The 26,009-nt window shown below is 28.3% G+C and overlaps 1 protein-coding gene across 3 annotated transcripts in view; it reads left to right on the plus strand.

The window, feature by feature from the left end:
* The window catches only part of LOC129980688 (dual oxidase maturation factor 1-like), a 69,328-nt gene that overhangs the window by 15,910 nt on the left and 27,409 nt on the right, over positions 1–26,009 (plus strand). For all 3 annotated transcript variants that reach the window (XM_056091077.1, XM_056091071.1, XM_056091074.1), the window contains exons 2-3: positions 4,880–5,142; positions 8,867–8,924. In XM_056091077.1, coding sequence (XP_055947052.1) covers positions 4,975–5,142; positions 8,867–8,924 — 226 coding nt within the window. In that variant the 5' untranslated portion in view covers positions 4,880–4,974. The remainder of the gene's footprint in view (positions 1–4,879; positions 5,143–8,866; positions 8,925–26,009) is intronic.

The following is a 26,009-nucleotide window of genomic DNA, read 5'->3' on the forward strand; positions in this document are numbered from 1 at the left end:
TATTACATATTTTGTCTTTAACCTTTTCCAGGCGGGTTCCTAATAATAATTATCAGAGTAAATGTGTACAAGGATTTAAAATTATGTAAAATATTATTATAGTGTAGTAATTTTATTCATGGGCATGTATTTTGATGATCAGAAATACTTTTATTGAACTAACTCATGGATGCAAATTTTTATGATTTATTCAAAATGCTTTGAAGTTTATGAATAAAAATATTGCAAAATAATTTTTAATATTAAAATTAATATAGTAGTAAATATATTAATATATCTCAATTATATATTTCAATTTCAAGGTATTTTTCAAGGAGTGGGTAGGGAAATCTTATTCTAAAACATTCCCATTGATTGTAGAAATTATTAATCAACATTGGAACGATTTCTTAAATATGAGTACCAAAAGAATGATTATCACTTATACTCACAAAGATATATAAATTAATTATTTATATTCAGGTCTGATGTGTGGTCGGTCTGCTATAAAAACATTAAGTGTGCCTTGTATTGTTATGCCCCGTCATTGAAACTAAAATGTTTAATTATAATAATCAAATTATCTTTGTACGAGATCGTTCGTTTTACTTAACAATTTTTGTATTTGTATTTTTATTTGTATCTTTGTTCCAGGAATTTACAATTTAATGCTTGTATCATTATAGTTCCAGATTTTAAATTATTGTATAAGAACTTTAGAATTTAAGCTTCAGAGATAATCTAATTATAAATACTGATGAGCCAAAAACTAAAAAGAGAATAATAATGAGCTTGTAAAATCACATTTAATCCTTTAAAGGAGAGAAGTCCTAAAATTCTTTAGATTTTGTTCCACATAAATAATAAAAAAATTAATATATCAGCATTTGTATCAAAAAATATATGTACCATAAAACAAAATATTAGAAAGAGGGCCATTTTACATTTATGTGAATATCAGATTAAATTATTTGTGCAAGGATTGTGCTATCTAAAATAGTATAAATCATTATTAGAGATACGTGCTCAAAAATAACTGCCGTAATAATCCATGTGAAACATTTAAGTTTTCGCCATTATATACTATATAGTAATGTAACATGACGTTGATCGGTTGCTGGTTGTTAAGTGGTGTACAATAAAAAAGTCATGAAACATCATACCAACGTCGCCATTGCAATTTTAGATTCATTATTAGCAAAAAATCTTGCTACAAATTATAGGGGGCTCAGACTCTAGTCCTGTATGCTTTAATCGCAGTATCGTTGATATCAAATGCCTTTCACTCCGGTGCGTAAGTATGGAGAATTGCATGTTGGTTCAAGTGTAATCATTGACAACGGTTTAAAATTAACACACCTGTTTCAAAATATCCTTGCTGCTTCAAAACGAAATATTAATATAACAAATCAAATATGCTACAGAGTGATAAGTCTGGTAGAAAAAAGTGATTTTGTTATAAGTGTGATTATAAAAGACCTAATCGAATCAAGTGTACAAACATTTCTTTTGATGAATGCAGATTATGATTTATTTTTAAAAATCATAATATGATTTGAATTAAATTGATTCTTTTGAATTTTGACTTTTAATAGAAAGAAGAACTATAAAAAAGAGGTAATTTTTTTAAAACTATTTTTAATGTAATATTTGAAAAAAAAAAAGTCTTACGAATCAATTATATAATCTTATTATATAAAATATGTTAATATAATATATTAGATTATATTAATGTTAACATTTCTTATTTCTTACTTTCTTCTTAACTTGCTTATGTTCTACGCTATTGAATTCAAATAAGGTTAGTTTTATGTTTATATTATAAAAAAATTCAACTGAAAAATGCTGTTCAGCTGTTTTAGCTGCTATTTGGTTTTATTGTATCTCATCTTTCCCAGTACAATAATAATTAATAATAAATGACAATATAAATAATAAATGAATAATAATGAGATTTTATATGTTTTCATTGTTAATAGGATTTTTAATTTTATATAAAAAAAATTACAAGTATCGATTCTAAGAGCCATTCGTGAATTTTTCCACATGAATAAAAAAAGTTTCTTTTCCTTTATAGATTTCGTTTTTCGATTATTTTTTCTTAAAAAAAAAATTCTAAACTATATATTTTTCTTGGTTTTAGATCTTGATATTGAAATAAATTGCAAGAAGTTATCTCATAATTACATTTATTGAAGCAGTAAATGCAATGATATGTGTTAGTTTTTAATTTATCCATTTTTAAATGAGGTATTTAAAAAAATCAAAATTCAGAATGAGATTATAATATCAGTCGATTTTTTTTGCTTTAAAAATGCAGTTTCTGTTAATTCTTTGATTAATTTTTTTAAAAATTATTCTTAATTAAAAAAACGTTTTTATTAAAAATGTCTTCTTGTAATAACATAGAAAATATAAATAATTAAACCATATTTTTAAAAACGTGACAATGGTTTTAATACTGCAGAGTGTCGTTATGAATAGGAGTTGAACAATGATTCTAGCTCATTTTATTATTTAAAAATCATGACAAATTCCAATCATAAGATTTATCTTATCATAAACATTCTAATTTTTCCTAATTTTATTTTGCTTCATTCTTAATCATTCTTGCTCTGCTTACGAAGTATAAATATTTTTTTGTAAATTGTATTAATTGTTAGAAAACACTTACCGCTTCTGTACAGGATTATTCCAAATTCTTGCAAACAAGAATTCTTTCTAAAATAAAAATAACAAACTGAATAATGAATAGAAATTAATCTTGGAGAATAACGATAACATTCCTGTAATTTAACTGTTGCCAAATAACAATGCGACAAAAAAATTCAAAATAAAAAAACATGACCAAGAGATAAAATAACAAACAATTAAAAATTTATCATAAATTAAAAAAAAGAAACAATCCAAAATAAAATTTATTTAGTATGTAAAACTAATGCTTATAAATATATACAAATATAAAAATTAATCTTTGCACAAATCAAACCATTTTGTTCTACCAAACGATAATTTATTCTTTGAGAAATATTAGCTAAATTTTACATTTGAAAAAAAAATGGTTCAGCCACAAAGAAGAAAGAAACTTCTCAGAAAAGGATTATTCTTTATCGTCGGTTCAGCAGTTCTAATCGCTAATATTCAGTATTTTAAATCGCTATTCTTTCTTTTGGATTTTTTGTTAATCAGTGAGCTAAGAAAAATTTATCAATTAAAAGAATGTACATTCTAATTCAGGGAAAAATTTCCATTTATTTTATTTTATTTATTAAATTTATATTTGATTTTTCCATAAATCGTGTAATTTGTATTAGAAACTTATTCGATATGAGAAAGTATAGATACTTAATAGGAGGTATGTTTTTTCTCTATATAAATTCAAATTTGTGTACAATATTCATATTACAGAGCTAATCTGGAGTTAAGAATTTAACAATTTAAATATTTTTACGAAATAATTTTAGTTTCTAAATGTTTTAAATGATGTAGAAGGGACTTCAATTTATTTATAAAAATCCGTTTTCAAAATTAATGACCTTAAAAGTATCTAATAAATAAAATTGTTGCAATTAGTTTGGGAAACTCTGATTTTTGAAAAGAGATAAATGATATTTTTTTGGAAATTTCATTTCGAATTTTGAGTTTTCTCTTAAATATTTACGAATTACTAATTTAAGAATTTTATGCATTTTTCAAATAGTTCTTATCCTTTCATTCGAAGAAAAATGTTTCATGGAACTTTTTCACAGGAAACTTACTTCAGGAAACGATTACAAAGATTAAAACTAGTGAACTTTTTTGTTATAGTTTCGATGTAATGTTTTAAAATGTGATAACAGAAATTTTATTTTGATTGAGTTTACACAGATTTTTGAATATACAAAAAATAAATTTTTCTTTCATTCTAATGATCACACAGCTTTTAGAATATAAAAGGTGGCTATAAAATAATTTTTTTTTACAGTCGTACCCACAGCTTAAAGCTGTGTAAGCAAACCAAATTTTATATGAGGACTGCAGAAGACACGGGGAAATAAATCCTGCAAAAAAGTGAAAAAAAATATCAGATATGGCAATATAGTATCTTTCACAGGAAAACGCCAGTGTACTGCGAATGTTGCTTATGGCCAGAGATCCCTAATATTGATTAATAAAAGATTATTTCTATGAGTTTCTTACTATATGTGTGAAGTTTATCACTTGAACACAAATTTTTTGTGCGTGCATTATTATCCGTTTCAGTTTCGACTGCGTTAGAATCTCTCGTTCGGCGTCTTTCGTTAGTAATTTTTTTTTGTGTGTGTGAAATTATCTCACCACTTCTTCCACAATCTGCACATAAAATTTGATTTCACCTTTTCTTACTTTTATCTGCAGATGCTTCTCAGTAGGAAATTTTTATGTTCATTCTGTATATCAAAAAGATTGATTTTGAATTATTAATGAAAAGAAAGCTCAATATTCTTTGAAATTAATAATGATTTATTCTATTGATGCTGAATTAATTATTAATTTTATAAGCTAAAATGCTGAAGAACAAAAACAATGTCCCAGTTTAATGAGCTAAGGAAATATTGAGTAAATTGGGCAGCACCTAGGAATTATTGCAAATCAATAATCACCTAGGAATTTTGATTGTCTTTTTTTTAAATAGTCTTATTCCTGTAAAACTTTCTTCAATAAGACCTCTAAGTTTTTCAAATAGTCATTCTCATTACAAAACAGTTATAATCAACCAACCTTCTGTTTCTGCATTTCACTTTCTTTCAAACTATAATTACTTTTTCATGCTAATGAACGGACCGTGTCTGATGATAATTAAAGTCTTTAATAATTACTTTTGAAACCATGCAATTGGCGTGCTAACACAAATTCTGTTTTTTTTTTTCTCTATTTGCAGGAAGATGACCTCTTAGTTCGACTGATCATCTGGAGTTGGTGCTGAACAAGGAAGTCGAAGTGACCAAGAGTCCTTGGAGTCAAAACTGATACAAAATGCTCCGAGGTTGGTTCGATGCCTTTAGGGTGGATGGAGGCCCTACTTTATATTCAAATGCCAACAGAACGCCAGTTGTTGAAGATATCAAAAATATTCTCATTTATGTCACATTCTCGACTCTCTTCATTGCTTTTCTACTCATCTTTCCGGGCATCCGAAAAGAGGTGATTGATGTTTTATTATTTTTCATTTATTTCTATATTAAGGCCATGTTTTTTGTATATAATGCTTTATACTAGATTTGCCTATAAATGAAGTTTCTTTCAGCTGCATTGATTCATTTTGCTCCTTGCTATTTTGCTTAAATAATTCGTTAAGTAATTAAATTAAATTAAATTAATTAAATAGTAATTAAATAATTAAATTAAATTAATTAAATTAATTAAATAATTAAATTAAATTAAATTAATTAAATAATTAAATTAAATTAAATTAATTAAATAATTAAATTAAATAGTAATTAAATAATAATTAAATAGCAATTAAATAATTTTGTTTAATAATTAATACTATTTCGCACATCGCTTTTAATGGATTTTTTTTTGATATTTTAATCTAAAATTGAAGGCGACTTTTAATCTGTATTTATAAGCAATATTTGTGAGACATAATTAAAAATTTCAACGAGGCAGACTGGCAACTATAAACAAAACTATAATAGCGTCTCTCCATCAAACTTTGTGTAATTGAAATGATTTCTACGTTGATCGAGATGAAAGAGTTAGTACAGGGAAAAATTATTACAAAATGTTTATTCAGTTAATAATTTTTATACTCATTTCCCTTTAGTTCATAGAAAACAGAGAAAGTTTCATAAAGTATTTTTCTGCCCTTTTTTAGTAAAATGCATAGCTCAAATAAATGTCTTTAAAAGAGTGTTAGACATAATAAAAAAAATTAATAAAATTTACTTATATATCTTGCAATTGAATAGGGATTTAAATGTAACACTTTTACTATATTATAATGAACCTAGTTTGAGATTTCATTTTTTTAATTATTATTTTTTAAAAGTGCAAGCTTACTGAAACTAATCAACGCATGCTCAACGATTTCTAGTTATCTAAGAAATTATTAAACAATTAAAATGAAATTAATTAAAAATAAATTGTCTTTTCTATTCAGAGATTAAATCAAATTTAATATAAATACTTATTTCTAATTACTTTTTGCTATATTCATTCCAAATTGAATAGAAATGTGATAAAAACATAAAACTTTTCACTCAACTTGACTGTCCCATTTTATTTTCACCGCTGTCAAATGATACTTGCCTATACAGGTCTTAGTCTGATTGAGAAAGTTTTAATTTTGTCACAAAATAACAGAGCATGAATTTTTTTCGAAGACTGTGTGTGAATTTCAGTTTACTTATATAAATCTATTTATTTTTTTCACCCCACACTAATCAAAAGTAATAACGATACAGAGCCAGACAAAAATAGATAATTTTTTAATGGGTACGAAAGAACTTCTTTTTAAGAATAAAATGGCATTTCCCCTCCCACACACGCACACTTTCTGAAAATCAACATCTTTCACCGTAAGTGCTCAATGTTGTTGTTTTTTTTCCGCTATCACTAAGCAGATAAAAGTCTGAGAACAAAGCAGTCATGCAAAGCATATGTTGGTAAGTGAACTGCGTTACAGTTTTTCTTCTCCGTCGGAAAAAAGTTGCAATTGTTAAGGTTCGTTAGTGAAGCGCTGGATGTCCTGTGACAGAGACATTGAGTGGCCTTCACTCTCAGAGAGAGTCATTACCAAACGTTTTCGTTTAATTTCGTCTAGTTTACGAAAATCGTCCTTCGGAGAGTTTAGGGGATTGCTCTGGACTCAGGATTGTTTGCTTTTTAAAAAAGGGGGTCATTCACGCTATGTGGGAAACAAATGCTTTCTGAGTTTCTTAATTTGGAAATCATATGTCGAGTTGAATGTTGTAATTACTAATATTTCATCAACTTTTCGTAATGCAGTATGAATGAAATGTAATTAATAAATACTTCAATTAGATTAAGAAAGGGAAATAGTTTTAGATTGATACAATTTTTTAATATGACATATTAAGGCATATTAAGACATATAACGATATGGCATATTAAGGCATATTAAGACATATAAGGATATGACATATTAAGGCCCTACTTATATACTATTAACAAAATTTTATATGAGATATTAAGTTACACAAAACCATGCTCGACTGTGCATAGACATGTGAAGCAGTACCAACAGAATTTTTCATTAAATATTACTAATCACGTAATTTTTAAATTCATCAACTATTTAAGACACTTTCGCTTTTCGAGCTTTCCGTTTTCAGAGGAAATGCAAGGAAAAATAGTAAGTCTCTTTGCATAGAACGAATAGAAAACTTATATGTACTGTTTTCCCACTGTTATGCATGCACAATACCCACTCACTTCTATTGTTTAGTTTGTAAAGGGGAGAGGGTGGTGTTGATAATACAGTACCAGAAATTTTAGAAGCGAGGTTTTAAACAATTACCCACAGCGAAAAAATATTTCACTAACTTAAAATTTGAAAATGAATAACAATTGGGAATAATAAATGATAATAATTTAATAAAATTAATATAAAATTTGCTCAGAAATAAATACGCAAATAATATCCGTACTGTGTGCAAATTTTAATGTCACACTTTCAAGACTTTTTAAATTCACCGTTGAGTACATTTAACAGTTGAGTTAAAATAATAATTAAGATTTCAGGAAACATAAGAAACTATATTAAAAGATTCAATTTTTGATTAAAATGAATTAAAAATTAATAATTTCTTAGTCAAAATATTTTTTATTTAAAATTTGTATACATTGAGACAAAAATTTTGCATTTTGTTATATAATATTTAAATTTATCGGTACCGATCGAAAAAAAAAAAATCCAAATTATGTCGAAATACATCAGTAAATGTTATAGTATGAATTACGGCGCTCTCACATCCACAGTGCACACGAGTAGATTTTTGGATCATCATTGACTTGAAATAAAAATCAATGCCGATTGATTTTCTTCTTATGTCAGCATTTTTATATCAAATTAGGTCTCACTCTCGGAATCCATTTCAGTTGAAGATTTGTTTTAGGTGTTGAGCTGATATATCACAAGCATCCTAAACACAACTTTGAATTCATAATCCTAAAGAAATGAGTTTTTTTAGTAGAAGGAAATTTAAAAACAGGTTAAATCTTGTAGGCCTATTCTTAAGGTCCTAGAGGTAAAAATACAAAGACCAAATCTTCAACTATGATAGAAATTCAGTTTTCTAAATATTTGTGAGGTAGCAATAAAAATAGTCTCAGTTTATTGTATATGAAATGCATTTTTGAAACTTATACAAAAAAATTAGAAAGCGTCAAAATGTAGGAAAAATAGCACTATAATCAAATTGATACTATTTAAAGTACTTTAAAATTTTGTAAAACTCATGCAATAATATTTTCAGAAGACATAAGTACAAAATTTATTGATTCTAAGCTAAATCATCTGCTATGTTGAGTAACTAATTCTACTGCTTCCTTCCCTTCGAACTCGTAAGAACAAATATATTTTCCTTTCTTATTAAATAACAAAAATTCGTGCTCAGGAAATTAGAAAAATAAAATGCTGCATAAAGTGAAGAAAACCGATGCCTTTTCTAAGTTCGAAATTTGCAAAGATACAACAAGCAATGCAAATGGACAAATTTGGTTTAGAAGATCGAGAAATGCATATTAATGTGATTTTATAGATTTTTTATTATTTATTTTTATTCTTTTTAGCATCTGGTATTTATCCTTGGTTTAATACTTCAGCGAAAAAAATTATGTTAAATGTCATATAATTTTTAAAAAAATGTTTGAATGATTTTAATATAATTTTTCATTTCAGAGATTTTCAACACTAATCACAGTGACTACCAGTCTTGTGGTCGGCGCTACAATTCTATGTAAGTGATTAATATTTCATTTATTAAACTATAGTTAATTATCATAATGAATGAGTTCTGAAAACAGGAAGTTCTTTGAGTTTTGATAGATAGTTATTTCTATATTATATCCGCAACGAATGAAAATTATTTTGCAGTCGTCGTATTCAACGAAGACTTTATTATATTTATTATTGACATTTATATCTGTTACTAAAATTTTCGATTTGATTATTTCTTTTCTTGAAATGTAAAATCCGTTATCCTCCGAAATTTTAAGATATAAAGCTACTTACTTTAAGGAATCTTTTTTTAAATTAACACTATAAAATCGCAGTCAAATCTTTTCATTTGATTTACATTGTTTAAAAAAATTTCTTATGAATTATTTTCAATTCTCATTTTTTAAAAAGAGAATTGTGACAACTATTTAAATATCTGTTCTATTTATACAAAAATGTCACTAGGAAAGAGATTGCACATAAATTCGCCTTATGACTTTTACATGTAATAAAGCATTACATTTATTTTTAAAAAATACTGGAAATCTAAAAAATATTTTATGAAAGAAGTAGAAAGCCAATATTAAAAGAATTATTTACCTCTCCCTTTATAACCTACCTTATTACCCATTTCATTACTTTATCCTACTTCTGATTCAAATCAACTTTTTTGTTCGTCAACAGCATAACTTTACGCTGTAAAAAAATGAATGGTGGGATAGTCTTTTAAACTTTCTTTTTTCTTTGAAATACTTAAACTGTCCATTGATTTTAGGAAGTTAGGAAATTAACAATGCCAGAGAGGTGTAGCTGATTAAATTTAAATCTGTGATGTGTTTTCATTTAAGCTTTCAGAGGTGATTGACGCAACGTCACGAAAATCAAATTTTCATTTATTGTTGTATATAGAGAAATATTAATTGTTATTCTCAGCGTTTTTCTTATTTTTTTATTTTTTATGTAATTGAAATATTCAAAGATATTGTTTTCAATACTTGAATTGAAAAATAAATTATACATAAGACGTTGAGTGGTCAACAAAAATATGTCAAAAACAAAATTATATTCTTATTTGTGAAATCTGATATTATTCTGTCTAAACAGGAAGCTATTTAGCCCATTCAAAACGGATTGCACACCGTATGTGCAATGCATGTGCAAACTATCATTGCATTTAAAAAGCTGCCTCAAAAAATGCGCCGTTTCGAATATATTAAAATAAAAAATTGATAGAAGTGGATTTCTTTTTTTCATCAAGCCTTTTATTTATTTTGCTGGTTGATAGTTTTAAATGTTTTATTTCAGTTAACGCTATTTCATTATTTGAAAAATAAAAATTTAATATTACAAAATTTAAACTCATGGACTTATTTAAAATCTTGAAAGACATTTCAATTATCGATTATTGTAGGCCAAATTTCTTTATTTTTTTTGTCTAATTTGTTCTAAATTACTTCATTTTACTTATGAATGCATAATGATCATTTTTTTCTTTATTGAGGGTCTATAAATTGCAATTTATAATTGATACATGCATGTTGGGGAATTCAATCGTCATTAAATTATTACTACCGCGAATGTTTTGTGGTTTATTTCTTTTACGGCTCCTCTCTTTATATTTAATGCCTTCTGGATATTGAGATTCGCGTTTCAAATAATAATATAAAACTATTTCATTATTTAAGCATTTAAATTAGCTATCAACAAAAGCAATTATTAATCTAAATTCCAATTAGAATTGCAGCTTTAACACAATTTTTATCAATTAGCGACTCGACCGCATTTCGTTTCTCTTTAATTTAAATGCTAGAAATAATCCGTGAAAATAATGAACAATTCGTTGCAATGAAGTGAATTTAGCACCTCAAACAAATGCCACACCTTCCTTTCTCCGTCCGTAAACCAATCTTCACTTTCTGTTGCACAATCAATCTTCATGTCACCAGGATGCCTTTCTGTCTGGTAAACACCCAAGAATGCTTCAGAGAGAATCGTTGAGATCGGCAATTAATGGCATGCAAATGATTGAGAGCCCGCGTTCAATCAAATCGGACGTGCAGCAGGCTACCTGATATCCTCGGGCATCTTGTCCTCGTTGGGATACTACTACTAACTTCCTGCTCAGATTCTCATCCTTTTGGTCAAATCACCCATAGAAAGAGTCTCGCCTGGCTGAGTGACATCTTTACCTACATTTGGGCGCCCTACCCAAATGGTATTATAAATGATAAATTGCGGTTTCCTTTTTTTCCCCCCTCTTGAGTCGTGTTTTTTTAATGGGATATTACTTTTCATAGAAATATTTAGCACAATTTGATATTTTGGGGAATTCATGAGAAATTGAATTTATTACTTATTACCAGATTACGTAGGATCCTTCAAAACAGTTGGTCAACTTTGAACAACTTCAATATTTTTAAACCTAAACAACAGGAAAAGGCTATGCATTTTTTTTATGAATTCAGCGCTTTTATATGCCATGATAATGTGTTGAGGATTCATGCATCAATTTACTGTCACCAGTAGATTAAATTTTATTGCTTTCATTTTTATTAAACGTAGAATTTTTCGCATCATTGTATTTGAATAAGTTTTTATCAAAGAAAAATAAATTTAAACTAATAACAGTTTTAAAATTTCAAAATTAGGAAATCATAATTATATTGTAATTGCAAGAAAATTTTTAAATAGAATATGCAAAATTAAAAGTTAAATATGGACGATGGGCTAAAAATACTGTTTGTTTTAATGTCCAACCCTTTTAATTTTTCTTACATATTTTAGTACAAATGATTTTAATCTTCTATTTAAATAAGAGGGCTTTTTTTGTCATGTTTAAATAAGAGATTAAAATTACGTTTAGTTTCAACATAAACATTTCAAAAGTTATGTCTGTATTCAAAAATAGGTAAAAAGAAACTGAAAAGCTTGGATTAAATTTTCGATGCAGAGGTTTTAAATCTAGAGGGGGAAATGAGTAGTAAAAACAATCCTTCTGAAATACCAAATTAAAAATTCTGAGATTACTTAATTACTCTCTTTAAAATCTTGAATAATTTAAAAATTTGCCTTTGAAATTTCTAAAATGACCTTTTCTATGCTATGGCTCATAAAAAGAAATTTAGTGTATAAAAAAAAGAAGGAATTATTCGAAGCTTTAGATTTTCAGTCCAATTAAATGCCCAATTTGTTACTTATTTTTTTGGATGTTAATAATAGAACATTAACAAACAATTTAGTTATATACATTTCTCTACCTTAAACTGGTTATTTTCTTGAAAAAAGACAACATTTCGCACTTTCCGTATTTAGAGCATTCAAATGCTAAATAGCTCACGAAGTCACCCTTAATTATATCTGAAAAAGTTAAAGAACTTTCTATATGCGAATTCTTTAACTAAAAAGTTTCAATAATTTGACTAACAGGTAATTTCGTCATTTACCTGAATGCAAACTGAACGTAAGCACCATTTTGTAACAACTTTGTTTAACCTCATAAAATAAAAGAACGCGGGATTTTCCATGACACGAGTGAGACAAGACTCATAGGGGGAAAATTCATGTTTAAGACACTCTGTCCTTGTGCTCGATCGCTAGATATGCTACAATTCAAGAATTGCAGCAGTTATTTCTAAATTGGACTTGTTTCGAAATACGTTTGTGATATATTCATCTTGAGATTTGCAGACTTGCAATTCTACATTCTATGAAATTAATTAGAATCAAGTTCGCATCTAACTACCACGAAGGATCTAAAGTATTCTATCCATTATGATTTGTTCCGCAATTACTTGTTAACTTTATGTTCATTTGCAAAGCATAGGCGGTTCATTTCCAAAGCAGAGATGTGAACGGGTGTTAATAGTGAGTCTGTAATCATGATGATCAGCAAGGCAGAACGGTTTGCCCTTGATCCTATTTTAACGACACAATTTGATGATAGCGATACAAAGGGTATTTCCGAGGCGTGCGAGATTTATGAAATGCGATTGTGAAAGTAGCGACAGTTTAATTTTTTTAAATTTAAAAATATTACTGCTTTTGCAACACTCTTTTGTTGCAATATAATATATATAAAACTAACCAGGAAATACTTGCTAACATCACTATTTAACTAGTATTTTTCATGTGCGTTAATAAAATAACAATTTTAACTGGAACTTCGACGAAATGTTAAAAGTTTGGGTTTTTTTTCTTTATTGTTGCTGTCTTGCAATGGATCATAAATATATTTAGAATTTATTAATTCTAATTATATTGGAGAATCTGCCATTCCTTGTTTCTAATTTTTTTTATAAAATAATTATATCTCGATTGTTACAAGGATTTCGATTTAGAGCATTTCTTTATACATTATGTATTTTGATGTAATTATAACCCATATTTAAATACTTAAAATCAGAAATTCTGTATCCAAGCGGGAAATTATTCTTTTATAAATAAATGTAAAAAAAATATAAAATTTTGCGATGCATTTTTTATAGATTATTATTAATGAAAAGGAATAAACTAATCTAAACTTAATTCTATAAACAGTTACCATTTCAGTTTAATTAAAAGACTAGATAAAGAGAAAACGCATGGCATTTTTGTTTTTTAAAATACAACCTAATTAGTGTACGAAAATCGGAATTTTCAATTCTTTTGTTTTTAAATTTAATTTATATAGAAATATTACAAATATTACATATTGTAAAAATAAAATTTTTCACAATTTCAGTTCTAAGTATCATCAATTGTGCAGAATCAAATTGTAATTAAATTATACTATGAAATATTCAAAATCTTAAAATTCTGACATCAGAAACTGAGTTAAATTGGGTTAGCAATAATCATATGGCAATGTTAGAGAACTAATTTTGGATCAAAACAGAAAACATTTCTCAAGTTTTAATTTTTAAGATTTAATTTGCTAATTTCTGTCTGTAGAATTATGATAAATTGATTCAGATGGATTCCTTTACTTGCTAAAATTTCCTAGCAATGAATTAGATAATTGACTGAATATGGTGAAAAAATATAAGAAAAGGAGCTAAAAGTGGTTATTTCTTTTTAGTTTCTTGCAAAAAATATAAATACCCAAAACGTTATTTTATACATGGGGATCATACAATGGCAAAGATGGCTGTTTTGCTGATTAATTTGAAATTACTTTAGAATTATTTGCGTTCTAAATATAAAACTCTAAACTTCTGAATAAAGATAACTAATTGAGAGGTATGAATTGTGGAAATGGAAATATTTTCATTTTATATACGGAATTTGTTCATGAAATCTCCGCAGTTTTCTATCTATTCGACGACTCCTTTTGATTCACTCATTGTGCAAAAGAATATATTCTATAAAAAATTACTGTGAATTTTAAAATTAAAGTGAAATTAAGTTTAAAATACATGTATTTAATAATAAACTTCTTGCGTATTGTCATTTGATTATTTTCTATGGAATTTCTCCACCACATGCAAAAATAATTTTTCCTTTCATTTATATTAATGATCGCAAAGACGACAGTAGTTGACATATTCGTCAATACTTTTGGTGTACTGATTAAAAAGTATTTATTCCCAGTTCTTTTTTCTGTTTGTTTCTGTGTTTATATTATTTAAAATGATTTATGAAATCAATTATATATGTTTCTAGTACAAATACAGGAAGTTCCAAAAATATATTCTGCCTTTCAATAATACATACATAAGCAATTAATAACTTGCAAAAAATTTGTATAAGTCAGCTTAATAAATGCAAGGGTAGAATCTAGTCAGCTATCGGAAGTTTTATGATTATAATTAATATAAAAATTTTCCTTTTTATAGAATAATAGTTTTACAATTACCTTTCTATTAATAATGATTCCTTTTATCATACTAATTGCAACTCTGAGCTTTGAGATGGAAGGGCCGCAATTTCGATATCCGATTATGATTCTTGTTTGATTGCAGAACGTAATGTAAATTTATCAGTGGTAAGAGGATACTTGTAAGTGTTTGGATTAAATTAACTTTTTTTTCCCGGGCATACCATGCGACTTTTTATGCGTACTCGCTTTTATCTCATTCTGATCCATGAAATATAGTTCATAAAAGTAATTACATTTTTTTAAAAAAGTAAGACAATCCATTGAAATTGAATTAGACTACTTCATATGATTTATGTCATTTATGGTTCCATCTGTCGAGTTTTAGCCCCAAAGCTTAGAATAAACAAATAATTCGAATACTTCCGATAAATGAGAAAATTCTATATTTGTATATTTGTCTAATGTATATTGACAATATTTGTGCTATTATATGCATTTTGTTTGCATATTTATCTCTGTTTCTATCAGGAGTGTGCTTATGTCCCTTTTTGTTTGGATAGTATTTGTGCTTGTATATTTCTGTCAGGATAGTGTTTGTGTCCATTTTTGTTTGGACAGTATTTGTGTCTGGATTGAGTGCGTGCCTGTATGTTTGTGTCTCTATGATTTTGCATGGAGACTGTCTGTGTCTCTATGATTTTGCATGGAGACTGTCTGTGTCTCTATGATTTTGCATGGAGACTGTCTGTGTCTCTATGATTTTGCATGGAGACTGTCTGTGACTATATGATTTTGCATGGAGACTGTCTGTGACTATATGATTTTGCATGGAGACTGTCTGTGACTATATGATTTTGCATGGAGACTGTCTGTGACTATATGATTTTGCATGGAGAGTGTCGGTGATTGTATGATTTTGCATGGAGAGTGTCTGTGATTGTATGATTTTGCATGGAGAGTGTCTGTGACTGTATGGTTTTGCATGGAGAGTGTGTGACTGTATGATTTTGCATGGATAGTGTGTGACTGTATGATTTTGCATGGAGAGTGTCTGTGACTATAGGATTTTGTATGGAGAGTGCCTGTGACTATATGATTTTGCGTGGAGAGTGTCTGTATGATTTTTCGTGGAGAGTGTCTGTGTGATTTTTCTTGGAAAGTGTCTGTGTGATTTTTCTTGGAGAGTGTCTGTGTGATTTTTCTTGGAGAGTGTCTGTGTGATTTTTCGTGGAGAGTGTCTGTGTGATTTTTTTTGGAGAGTGTCTGTGTGATTTTTTTTGGAGAGTATCTGTGTGATTTTTTTTGGAGAGTATCTGTGTGATTTTTTTTGGAGAGTGTCTGTGTGATTTTTTTTGGAGAGTGTCTGTGTGATTTTTTTTGGAGAGTGTCTGTGTGATTTTTTTTTGGAGAGTGTCTGTGCGATTTTTCGTCGAGAGTGTCTATGACTGTATGATTTGCATGTAGAATGTCTGTGACTATATGATTTTGTATGGTGAGCGTTTGCGTTTTCATATTTGTCTGGTGGGTTTTTTTTTGTTTGTTAGTTTTCTATGAATTTCATTTGCTAGTACACGTATTTCCATAAGATTTTTTTTGTGTGGATGGAAAAGTATTTTTGAATGACTATGTGAAAAATTTATTTCTACATGGATAGTAATTGATGTGATGATGCATTTAAAGATTTATATAGTGGAGATTAAGATTTTATAAGTGTTGTCCATTGATTTTATGTTTGAATGTACTTCCATGAGCGCCATTCCCGAATCAAACACTGAGAATATATAATTATTTTCTGCGAATTATATATATATTCATTCCGAATGCTATTTTAAGCAAAATAAGATTCCTTTGCTAATACTACTTCAGGAAATTGGGTACGGCTTAAAAGCATACAAATGTTTTGAATTCCCATGGATATGCATTTAAGAATAACACTAGCCCTTATTTATCCGACTTTTTTATGAACTAAATTATATATGTGAATACATTTTAAAAGCTTATGTTCTTATACATTCAAATTTGTACAAAATCCAAAGCAAATTGATAACTGTAATTGATTTTTTTTCCTGAATGTTGTTTTTACATCCAGCTATGAAATACTCTGAAAGATAAAGATAATTCCCAAAATAAAAAAATATATTTAATTATTATTTATTAGCGTTTCAACCATTATGTTAGAAATTATACATAGGATTAACTAACTAGGCACTTTCAAACAAATTTTCAACAAAATTTTAGGAGATGAGAGATTTAAAATAGTAATTACTATAAAAAAATGCATAAAATGACGAATGAAAAGTTAATTTTTAATTGCAAGCTTCCAAATCACAATTGTTATCAAAATTTACAATATACAGCAGTTAAATTTTCTGATAATTGCATCTAATATAATTCATTCTCAAAGTAGGCGAATTTTTAGACTTCCTCTACATCCAACTCACAGTTTGCCCCTTGCTTCATTAAGTTTGATGACAGAATAGCGACATCAACATAAATATGTTCTGCTATTTTTTTTTCAAACGTTTAATGTAAATTTTTTACTACACACTACGCAATGCAAATGATTCGAAATGGATTTTATTAAAATTTACATTCAAGCAAACAATTTATCATGTAAGTGAAAAAAATGCTGACATCTAGGATAAGTTAGAGATAATTTTTTAAAAATATCATCATACTATTAGAAGAATTAAAAAATTGGCAAATATACAATATAAAAACAATAATTGACAATACAAAATAACAAAAAGATAATCTATTTTTTTGTTGTAATTTGTTATTTCTAACACTGTATGTGAAACAGCTGCTGTACTGTGTTTAAGTTATTTTCTATTACTATACATCTGTCAACTCTACAGCCTATGACTAAACTACCGCTTATGGAGATGTATGTAGCGACTGTTTGAATGAGTGTTTCTCGGTTATATGGCTCTAGCTCTAGGCTAGATAACTGAAAAGCAAAAGTAAGCAATTGCCTACGGGACCCCATAATATTCGAAATACGGACACTAAAATTTCGATATCTTCTTTTGCAATAATCTCAAATTACATTAATTTCATATTTTCATTTAATTTGCAAGACTTACCCAATCGAATCCCAATCGAACTGATTCAAATAGAGTATCTATTAAAGATAAAATATTATTCTAATATTCTTAATTATCTTTTATAAGTTCTGTTTGTGTTGTTTAAAATTTTTTTAAACATGTTGCTTTATGTTTTTTAAAATGTTCCGATTTTATAATTAAATAACATTTAGATCTTACTCAAAAGTTTTTATTAATTTGTTTAAAATTGCTTTGAATTAGATTTTTTTTTTTGCTGTTAGAAATACGGAAACAAAATATCTCGAATCAGCCTCATTTATCAGATTATCAGAATTTGTAATATAAAACTGATTACATAAGTAATTAAGATCAATAAAAATAATTTATGTAGGAAAGATTGCAAAAGAGGGCCAACCCCTGAAGATGCATTTCGTATGGGTCCCGAAAAGGCTTAATTCCGCCTTGGTCTGACTGACAGAATGATGTTTGAGTGTATTTGAATGATCGACTGTGTGAAGTTTGCGGATGTATGTTTAAATTACTGATCGCATAACATTTGAATGTGTTTGAATAAGTGTATGTAAGATATCTCCCTTTGAATCCGAATAATTGATATAACGTTTGTTGTTTGAGTATCAGATTGCATAGAATTTTTCGTTTAGCAACTGACTGCAGATTTTTGTAGCCGATTTATGTGCAGCGCTTCATTATACCTCTAAATTTCCCGTAGTAATTTTGGTATTCTGGTCACAGAACATCAGCCTTTGGTATTTCGAAATACAATTCATTATAAACGACTCTCTCGGAAATACTTTTGTTTCATTCTCTCAGTTCGTAAAAAATTCTCTTTTTTCAACTAACTACAATAGAATTACAGAATTAATTTTGTGTTAGAGGGTCAAATTCTCATTTGATGGTTAACATAATCACTCTTTTAATATAATTTGTCCCTTGTCTATATAAGAAATTTCTGTATTTTAATTGATTGAAAGGCAGTTGAATGCTTAGGTACTTGATTAAATGATAGCTATATGTGCAAGTATTTGATTGAATGACTATTGGATGTATGTGTTCCTTTTGTAATGACCGCTATATGTTAGTGAATTTGACTGAATGATTGCTATATAATTGTGAATTTGACTGAATGATTGCTATATAATTGTGAATTTGACTGAATGATTGCTATATAATTGTGAATTTGACTGAATGATTGCTATATAATTGTGAATTTGACTGAATGATTGCTATATAATTGTGAATATGACTGAATGATTGCTATATAAGTGAGCATTTGACTGAATAGCTGCTGTATGTCTGCGCATTTGAATGACTGCCGTGTGGCTATGCATTTGAATGATTGCCGTGTGGCTATGCATTTGAATGACTGCCGTGTGTCTGTGCATTTGACTGTATGACTGCCGCGTGTCTGTGCATTTGACTGTATGACTGCCGCGTGTCTGTGCATTTGATTGTATGACTGCTTTGTGTCTATACATTTGACTGTATGTTTGTGCATTGGATTGGAATAGCCATTATATATGTATGCATTTGACTTATGCAAAATTTATGTGTGCTCATTTGACTGTGAATGACGACTGAATGTGTGTGCATCTGAGTGCAAAAGACGATTGTGAGTGTGCATCTGAATGCGAATGACGATCAACTTTATGTGTGAGCATCTGACTGCAGATGACGATCAACTTTATGTGTGTGCATCTGACTGCGGATGACGACTGAATGTGTGTGCATCTGACTGCGGATGACGACTGAATGTGTGTGCATCTGACTGCGGATGAAGACTGTATATGTGCGCATTTGATTGCGAATGGTGACTGTATATGTGCTCATTTGATTGCGAATGGTGACTGTATGTATATGCATTTGACTGCGAATGACGACTATATGTATATGCATTTGACTGCGAATGACGACTGCATGTGTTTGCATTTGACTGCGAGTGACGAGTGTATGTGTATGCATTTGTCTGTGAGTGACAGTGTATGTGTGTGCATTTGTCTGTGAGTGACAGTGTATGTGTGTGCATTTGTCTGTGAGTGAGGAGTGTATGTGTGTGCATTTTTCTGTGAGTGACGAGTGTATGTGTGTGCATTTTTCTGTGATTGACGAGTGTATGTGTGTGCATTTTTCTGTGAGTGACGAGTGTATGTGTGTGCATTTTTCTGTGATTGACGAGTGTATGTGTGTGCATTTTTCTGTGATTGACGAGTGTATGTGTGTGCATTTTTCTGTGATTGACGAGTGTATGTGTGTGCATTTTTCTGTGAGTGACGAGTGTATGTGTGTGCATTTTTCTGTGAGTGACGAGTGTATGTGTGTGCATTTTTCTGTGAGTGACGAGTGTATGTGTATGCATTTTTCTGTGAGTGACGATGTATGTGTGTGCATTTGTCTGAGTGAGGAGTGTATGTGTGTGCATTTGTCTGAGTGAGGAGTGTATGTGTGTGCATTTGTCTGAGTGAGGAGTGTATGTGTGTGCATTTTTCTGTGAGTGACGAGTATATGTGTGTTAATTTATCTGTGAGTGTCGAGTGCATGTGTGTGCATTTGGCTGTGGTGGACATCATGTAATTTACTAGATACTTGCTTCCTGTTCATTGAATATATCGGTGCTTGCAATTTACAGTGTAATCTATATGTATGCATAAATGGTGGAAGAAATTTGCTTGGTTGAATTTTTGGGTGATTGAAATTTACCTGAATGAATGTTTGGTTGATTGGAATTTGCCCGAAAGTGGTATGAATGAAATTTCTTTGAATACATTTTTGGATATATGAATATTATAAGTATGGTATAATATTCATATTTTTAGCTGACTGAAATTTGTTTGATTGCATATTTCGATGCATGAAATCTCTTTGAATTCATTTCATATTGAACGAAACGTGCGCGTATTTGTAAACGTTTTAATGCCTCTGTCTCTAAATGATGTTCTTGATAATATTCCTTAAAAATTGAAAATCTTTTCTATTGCAATCATTCCAAAATTTTCTGCTTTGTAACTTCGATATATTCTTTTTGATATTATAATCTTAATTGAAAATGTTATTAAAGTGCTTTATTCCCAAACTTTTCAAATCTTCATCAATAAAATTAATATTTGAATTATAAATTTCAGTTTCGTGAAAATAAATTTATATTTTGTGTTCAGAATGCACATTTCTTTCACTTTGTATATCAAAAATTAATAGAGTTTGGAGACTCGTTGTGCAGGACGTTGGTTATTACATCGAAGACAATAAACATTTCAAGCCACTGCCAATGCTTTAAGTGTATATGACACTATTAAATATTCAACCTTTATGCTTAAATTACTGTTGTACGATTACTATAAACTAATAAGAATAATTACTTGCGATTTCCATTTAATTTAATCGCATTTAAATTGTATAAAAGAAACAATGGATAGTTTCAATTTCTGTCAGAGAAAATAGATGAACCCCATTGAAATAGTTTTCTTAATTCGTCATGCATGCCATTTTCAACTTTTGTCAGTAAGAAATAATCATGGAATTAATTTCTTAAGTGTGCCATATCTATATTCTACAAAATCATGAAATTTAGTAGGTCGTCAAAAAATATGAAAGCCAACAAAATTTCTTTTAGATTTTCTCTTCCGATTTTTTTCTTTCGTTAGAGTATTTTCAAATTGATTCTATCAGTGAACAGAAGATTTCATATTCCTTTTTTAATTTTGAAGCTAAATATTGTTTTATATATAAGTGATTGTGAATTTTACATTTGCTTTTTCTAAGGGCACTCACGTTTGTATTAGGCAAAAACCTGCTTTCAATGATTCGATGTGGCCAAATTGTGATCTGAATATCTCGGTGATTTGTGATCGGTATATGATGTAGAGTTATCAGTCGAATAAAATAAAGTTAGTTCAAAATCAATAAGTAATTGAAATATCAATACATTGTTTCCTTTTTTCTTTTCTCTATTTATAGAAATTATTTATTATTATTTCTATCTCTAGTTTGAAAACTTGTTTGGCATCCTTATCAGAATAAATGTCTCTTCCTCAAAAGACATTTATTGAGCAGTATCTTTCTTCCTATGGTTTTTTTCCCTTGAAGGAGAAGGGGGTTTAAGTAAATTGTATTAAAATATTTGTTCATTGTTTTCACATTTTTACCTATTTTTAAGAATGAAGTATTTAATTAAGTTTATACTGCGTGACGAGACTGAATGTTTTTCAAATCTTTTGCATTTTTTCTTTAGTCTTTTCTTTCTAGAATAATTCGAGTTAGCTTTAAAAGTTGAGAATCATTCTTTTAATCATATACTGTGGAATCATGCTGGTAGGAAAAAAATTGAGTTCAAATACTGCTCTGAATTGAATGAGTTGCTAAGATATGAAAATATGATCATCATTACACCATGATATATAGATAGGCTAATAACTAAAATTAGATATTTATAGAACCCATTTACAAAGAAAAAAATACGGAGTTGAAAGCAATACCATGTCGATCTTACTATTTTGAACATGGATGTCGATGTATAAAGAAAAGATACATTTTTGCCAGCTACGGTAAAATTAGAGCGGCAGGCAAATTCCTGTTATTAAAGTAAACTTTAAAGCGCATTTTAAGAGATTTTTGCAACATTTTTAACAGTAGATTCATGGAATACCTCGTAACGTTCTGGAAATGATGATTTGAAGGAATGAACATGTATTCTATGTATTCGATAGTGTTTCAGGAACACTTATATTATAATATTTGTAATATAACACTTATATTACAATATTTGTAATATAAGTGTGTAGGTGTTGTAATAAAACTTTGTTTCATTTTCAAATAATGAAAACGAAAGAAGCAAAGCTGTCAAAAATGTTATTCCATGTCGACTTAACATATGCAATAAACCTTATCATTTCAGATGTTCAATAAATTTGACGCACATTTTCTTTTAATATAGATATAAAAAATATCAAATTTCATACAAACATGGCAACTTGTTTTTGAATTTACGGCTATGTAAAGTTTCAGAAATTGGTCCAAAAACGGTGAATACAACTTTTTTTAATTGGTCTTGCTGCTTTCTTAAATGAGCTACAGAACTTTGAGAGGTATCATCTTACAACAATTTTAATGCTCTTATTTGTACTATACAATATCATATAGGTTAATGAAAAGGGAAGTTATTAAAATCTAAATAAAAATTTAAATTAATACTTTTTTGACAAGTATATATTTAAAAAAAAATTTCAATTTATTCATGAATAGTTAGTAATATTGTAAATCACCTGGCAAAATATAAATTTGGGATGAGTTATTTGTTAAATTTTTTTTAATTATATCTTGTTTCTTAATAATATTTTGTTCTTAAATAATACAGGAATGTTAATTTTTATATTTCAATGAAAATTGATTTGAACATAAACCTGAAGAATGATAACTGTAGAGAGTGGAAATGTAATCCCTTTTATATAGTTGTAAAATATATTTATAATCTGATGCTTGAAAAGGTCACGTTTGTTTGGCATACAACCCTATCTAATGCAGCTTCTTCTATTGGGAGTCACAGGATTCATTTTTATCAGTATATCTATCACTGATACTTACCTAACAGGGTTTCTTGGATATGCAAAGGATGTTTGCTATTTTCTTGCACACCTTCCTGCAAATTTTCTGAAAAGCATAATAATTTGGATGCAGTTTTTAAAATGAACATATTGTTTTACTGTGTTTCTAATTCTTGATTAAAATAATTTTCAAGAATAATTTCTTATTGAATATATTCCTTTTTAGTTGAGAAGGCAAATGTAAAATATACCTTATTAATATTTTCTATTACGTTTCAAAAAGTTCAGAGTTTTTAATTTGATTTTCATATGTCGCTTCATTCAATCGCAAGACCCTTTTCCGTGTGATATAGTCGGAAAGTGCCATTTTGCTATCACTTTAAATTTTTTTCATAAAAGCAGAGGTAGATATAATATAATAAAGGTTGTCTCAAAATTAACACAAGATTTGAATTTGCCGCCATTCGTGTTGTAAATTGTTGGCAACCCTATTAAAAAAACATTTGACAGCTGATAGTATAGGGTTAGTAAAAATGTAGGTTACCCGATTGAACAAAGTTTTAACCCAAGATTTGAATTAAATAAAAAACGCAGTTTCTTTCCTTTAAATTGTTATATTTTTCTTGAATCGTAAAGTACACAGGATAGCGTTATGTATGGATTAACACATAGGGGCAAATGACCTCCATGGCTTAGCTGGCACCTACGCACTCTTTTGTCGAAATCTTCCATGCCCATTTTGCATAAATGTGACTGAATTTCGTTGATGCAGCATCGAATTTCCTCCTTCAATGCACTCGTGCTTGTGGACTTGTTGGCATAGACCTTTATCTTCGAATAACTCTATAAAAAGAAATCCAATGGTGTTAAATCAATTATCTAGGGGGCCAATTATCAATTTTTCGAACTGTGGGCTCTAGACTTTCATTATTTTTGAAATATTGTTCAACAATGGAAACGCATTGTTCTTTCGAGTAACCCTCCATTTTTACTAACCCTAAACTACCAGCTGTCAAATGTTTTTTTTAATAATTTTTTTAAATGGTTTATTTTACTTTAGCTTATAAGTTTATTTTAAAAAACGGTTTGCCTCCCTACTTTTGTTCATAGCGCCGAAAAAATCAATCACTCCCACCCCCCTAGAGTTTGATTTTCGCAGCCCTTTGCATAATTATAGAGGATTTTATGTATGTACATTCAAACCTCGCATAACAAGCATCATCAATGTTAAATCTTATCTTCTTTAAACATAAACGTTCTGAAACGTTTTACTGCTTTTTAAAAACTTTATTAAAAGTTCAAACATGTATCTAACCAATTATTTTGCTTTTCATATACCCTAGATATAATAATTCGTTTTCGTAAATTCTGTTTATTGGCATAATAACAATGATGAAAATTTACAATATATTATTGTATGAAAGCTCTATTACAAATTTAAAAAATTCAGTCTTAAAGATATTTTATGCTTTTTCAGATTATTTATCATGTTGTTAAAGTGCAAGAGAGATTTAATTCAAATTTTTTATTAAACATTTAAAAAATTTTAAATTTTACTGAAATGAATTCTTAAAAATATGAATTAATATAATGTGTTTTTTAATTATTTTCTATGAGTTTTCAAATAATTTTGCAATTCTAATGCTCTGACAAGCAAATAAAATTTTTAACTAATTTGACCAAAATTATTTTTATAATGTATTATTCTCAATGGAAAGGCTGGGAAATATCGTAATACTATTAAAAATGCCAATTAACTTTGAAAGTAATAATTATCAACAATTGTAAGGAATAATATAGATTAAACTTCCTCTACCTGTTTCTACGGATATACTTTTTTAAAGCATATATTTGGATAACAATGATCTCCATTTTCTTGGATATTTAAAGAGCTGTGTAACTTCGCTATTGAAGAACATCTTTACATATAACATAATTTTAATTTTCTCAAATATGGAGGCAATTATGCCATAAAGAAAAAAAAATTTTGACATTTGTATTTTCAAAAATATTTCTGGATAAATTCTCATGATTTTTCTTATTTTTTGTTGGCCCAGATTATTAATTATGAAAATAATTAATAGTCTGTGCCAATAGTTGTTTCAATTTTTTTATAGCAAGCTATATACATTAAATATAGTTTTCAATAACGAGCTCGAGGCCCATATAATAGTAGTCTATTTCGCATTTCAAAATCACGTCTATTTAACTCCTTCGAGAAATAATTTACTTTATCTGCTTGTTAGATTTCCTTTTTTATTTTGGTGATTCCTACTGATATGATTCCAATGAAATTTCGAATATTTGAGTATATCTTATTTATTTTAGAATAAATTCCTGTTAGTGATATAATTATGGAGTTAACTTTAAAAATCCTATAATTAGTTTAATGATTCTTCATTTTACGTGAAAAGAACTAAAAAGGTTTAAGTTAAGATTGCTGGTGAAAAAATTAATAAATAATATAAAATTAATTCATTCAGAGCAAAACGTTATTCATAGACTTTAATGAAGTCCAGTAGATGTCCAGAAACTGTATACATTATTTTAATTTGTAATTTTTAAAATTTGCATTTCTATAATTACTTTTAATTCGTACGAAATTTTTGTAATTCCATTGATGTCCGTTTTATATCGGAGTGTTTAATAAAAAAATTTCCGATCAATATTTGTAAAATATTGATTCAAGAAATTTCTAATTTGATTTT

Source organism: Argiope bruennichi, chromosome 1, assembly GCF_947563725.1.
Source record: "Argiope bruennichi chromosome 1, qqArgBrue1.1, whole genome shotgun sequence".
In the NCBI taxonomy this organism is placed as follows: Eukaryota; Metazoa; Arthropoda; class Arachnida; order Araneae; family Araneidae; genus Argiope; species Argiope bruennichi.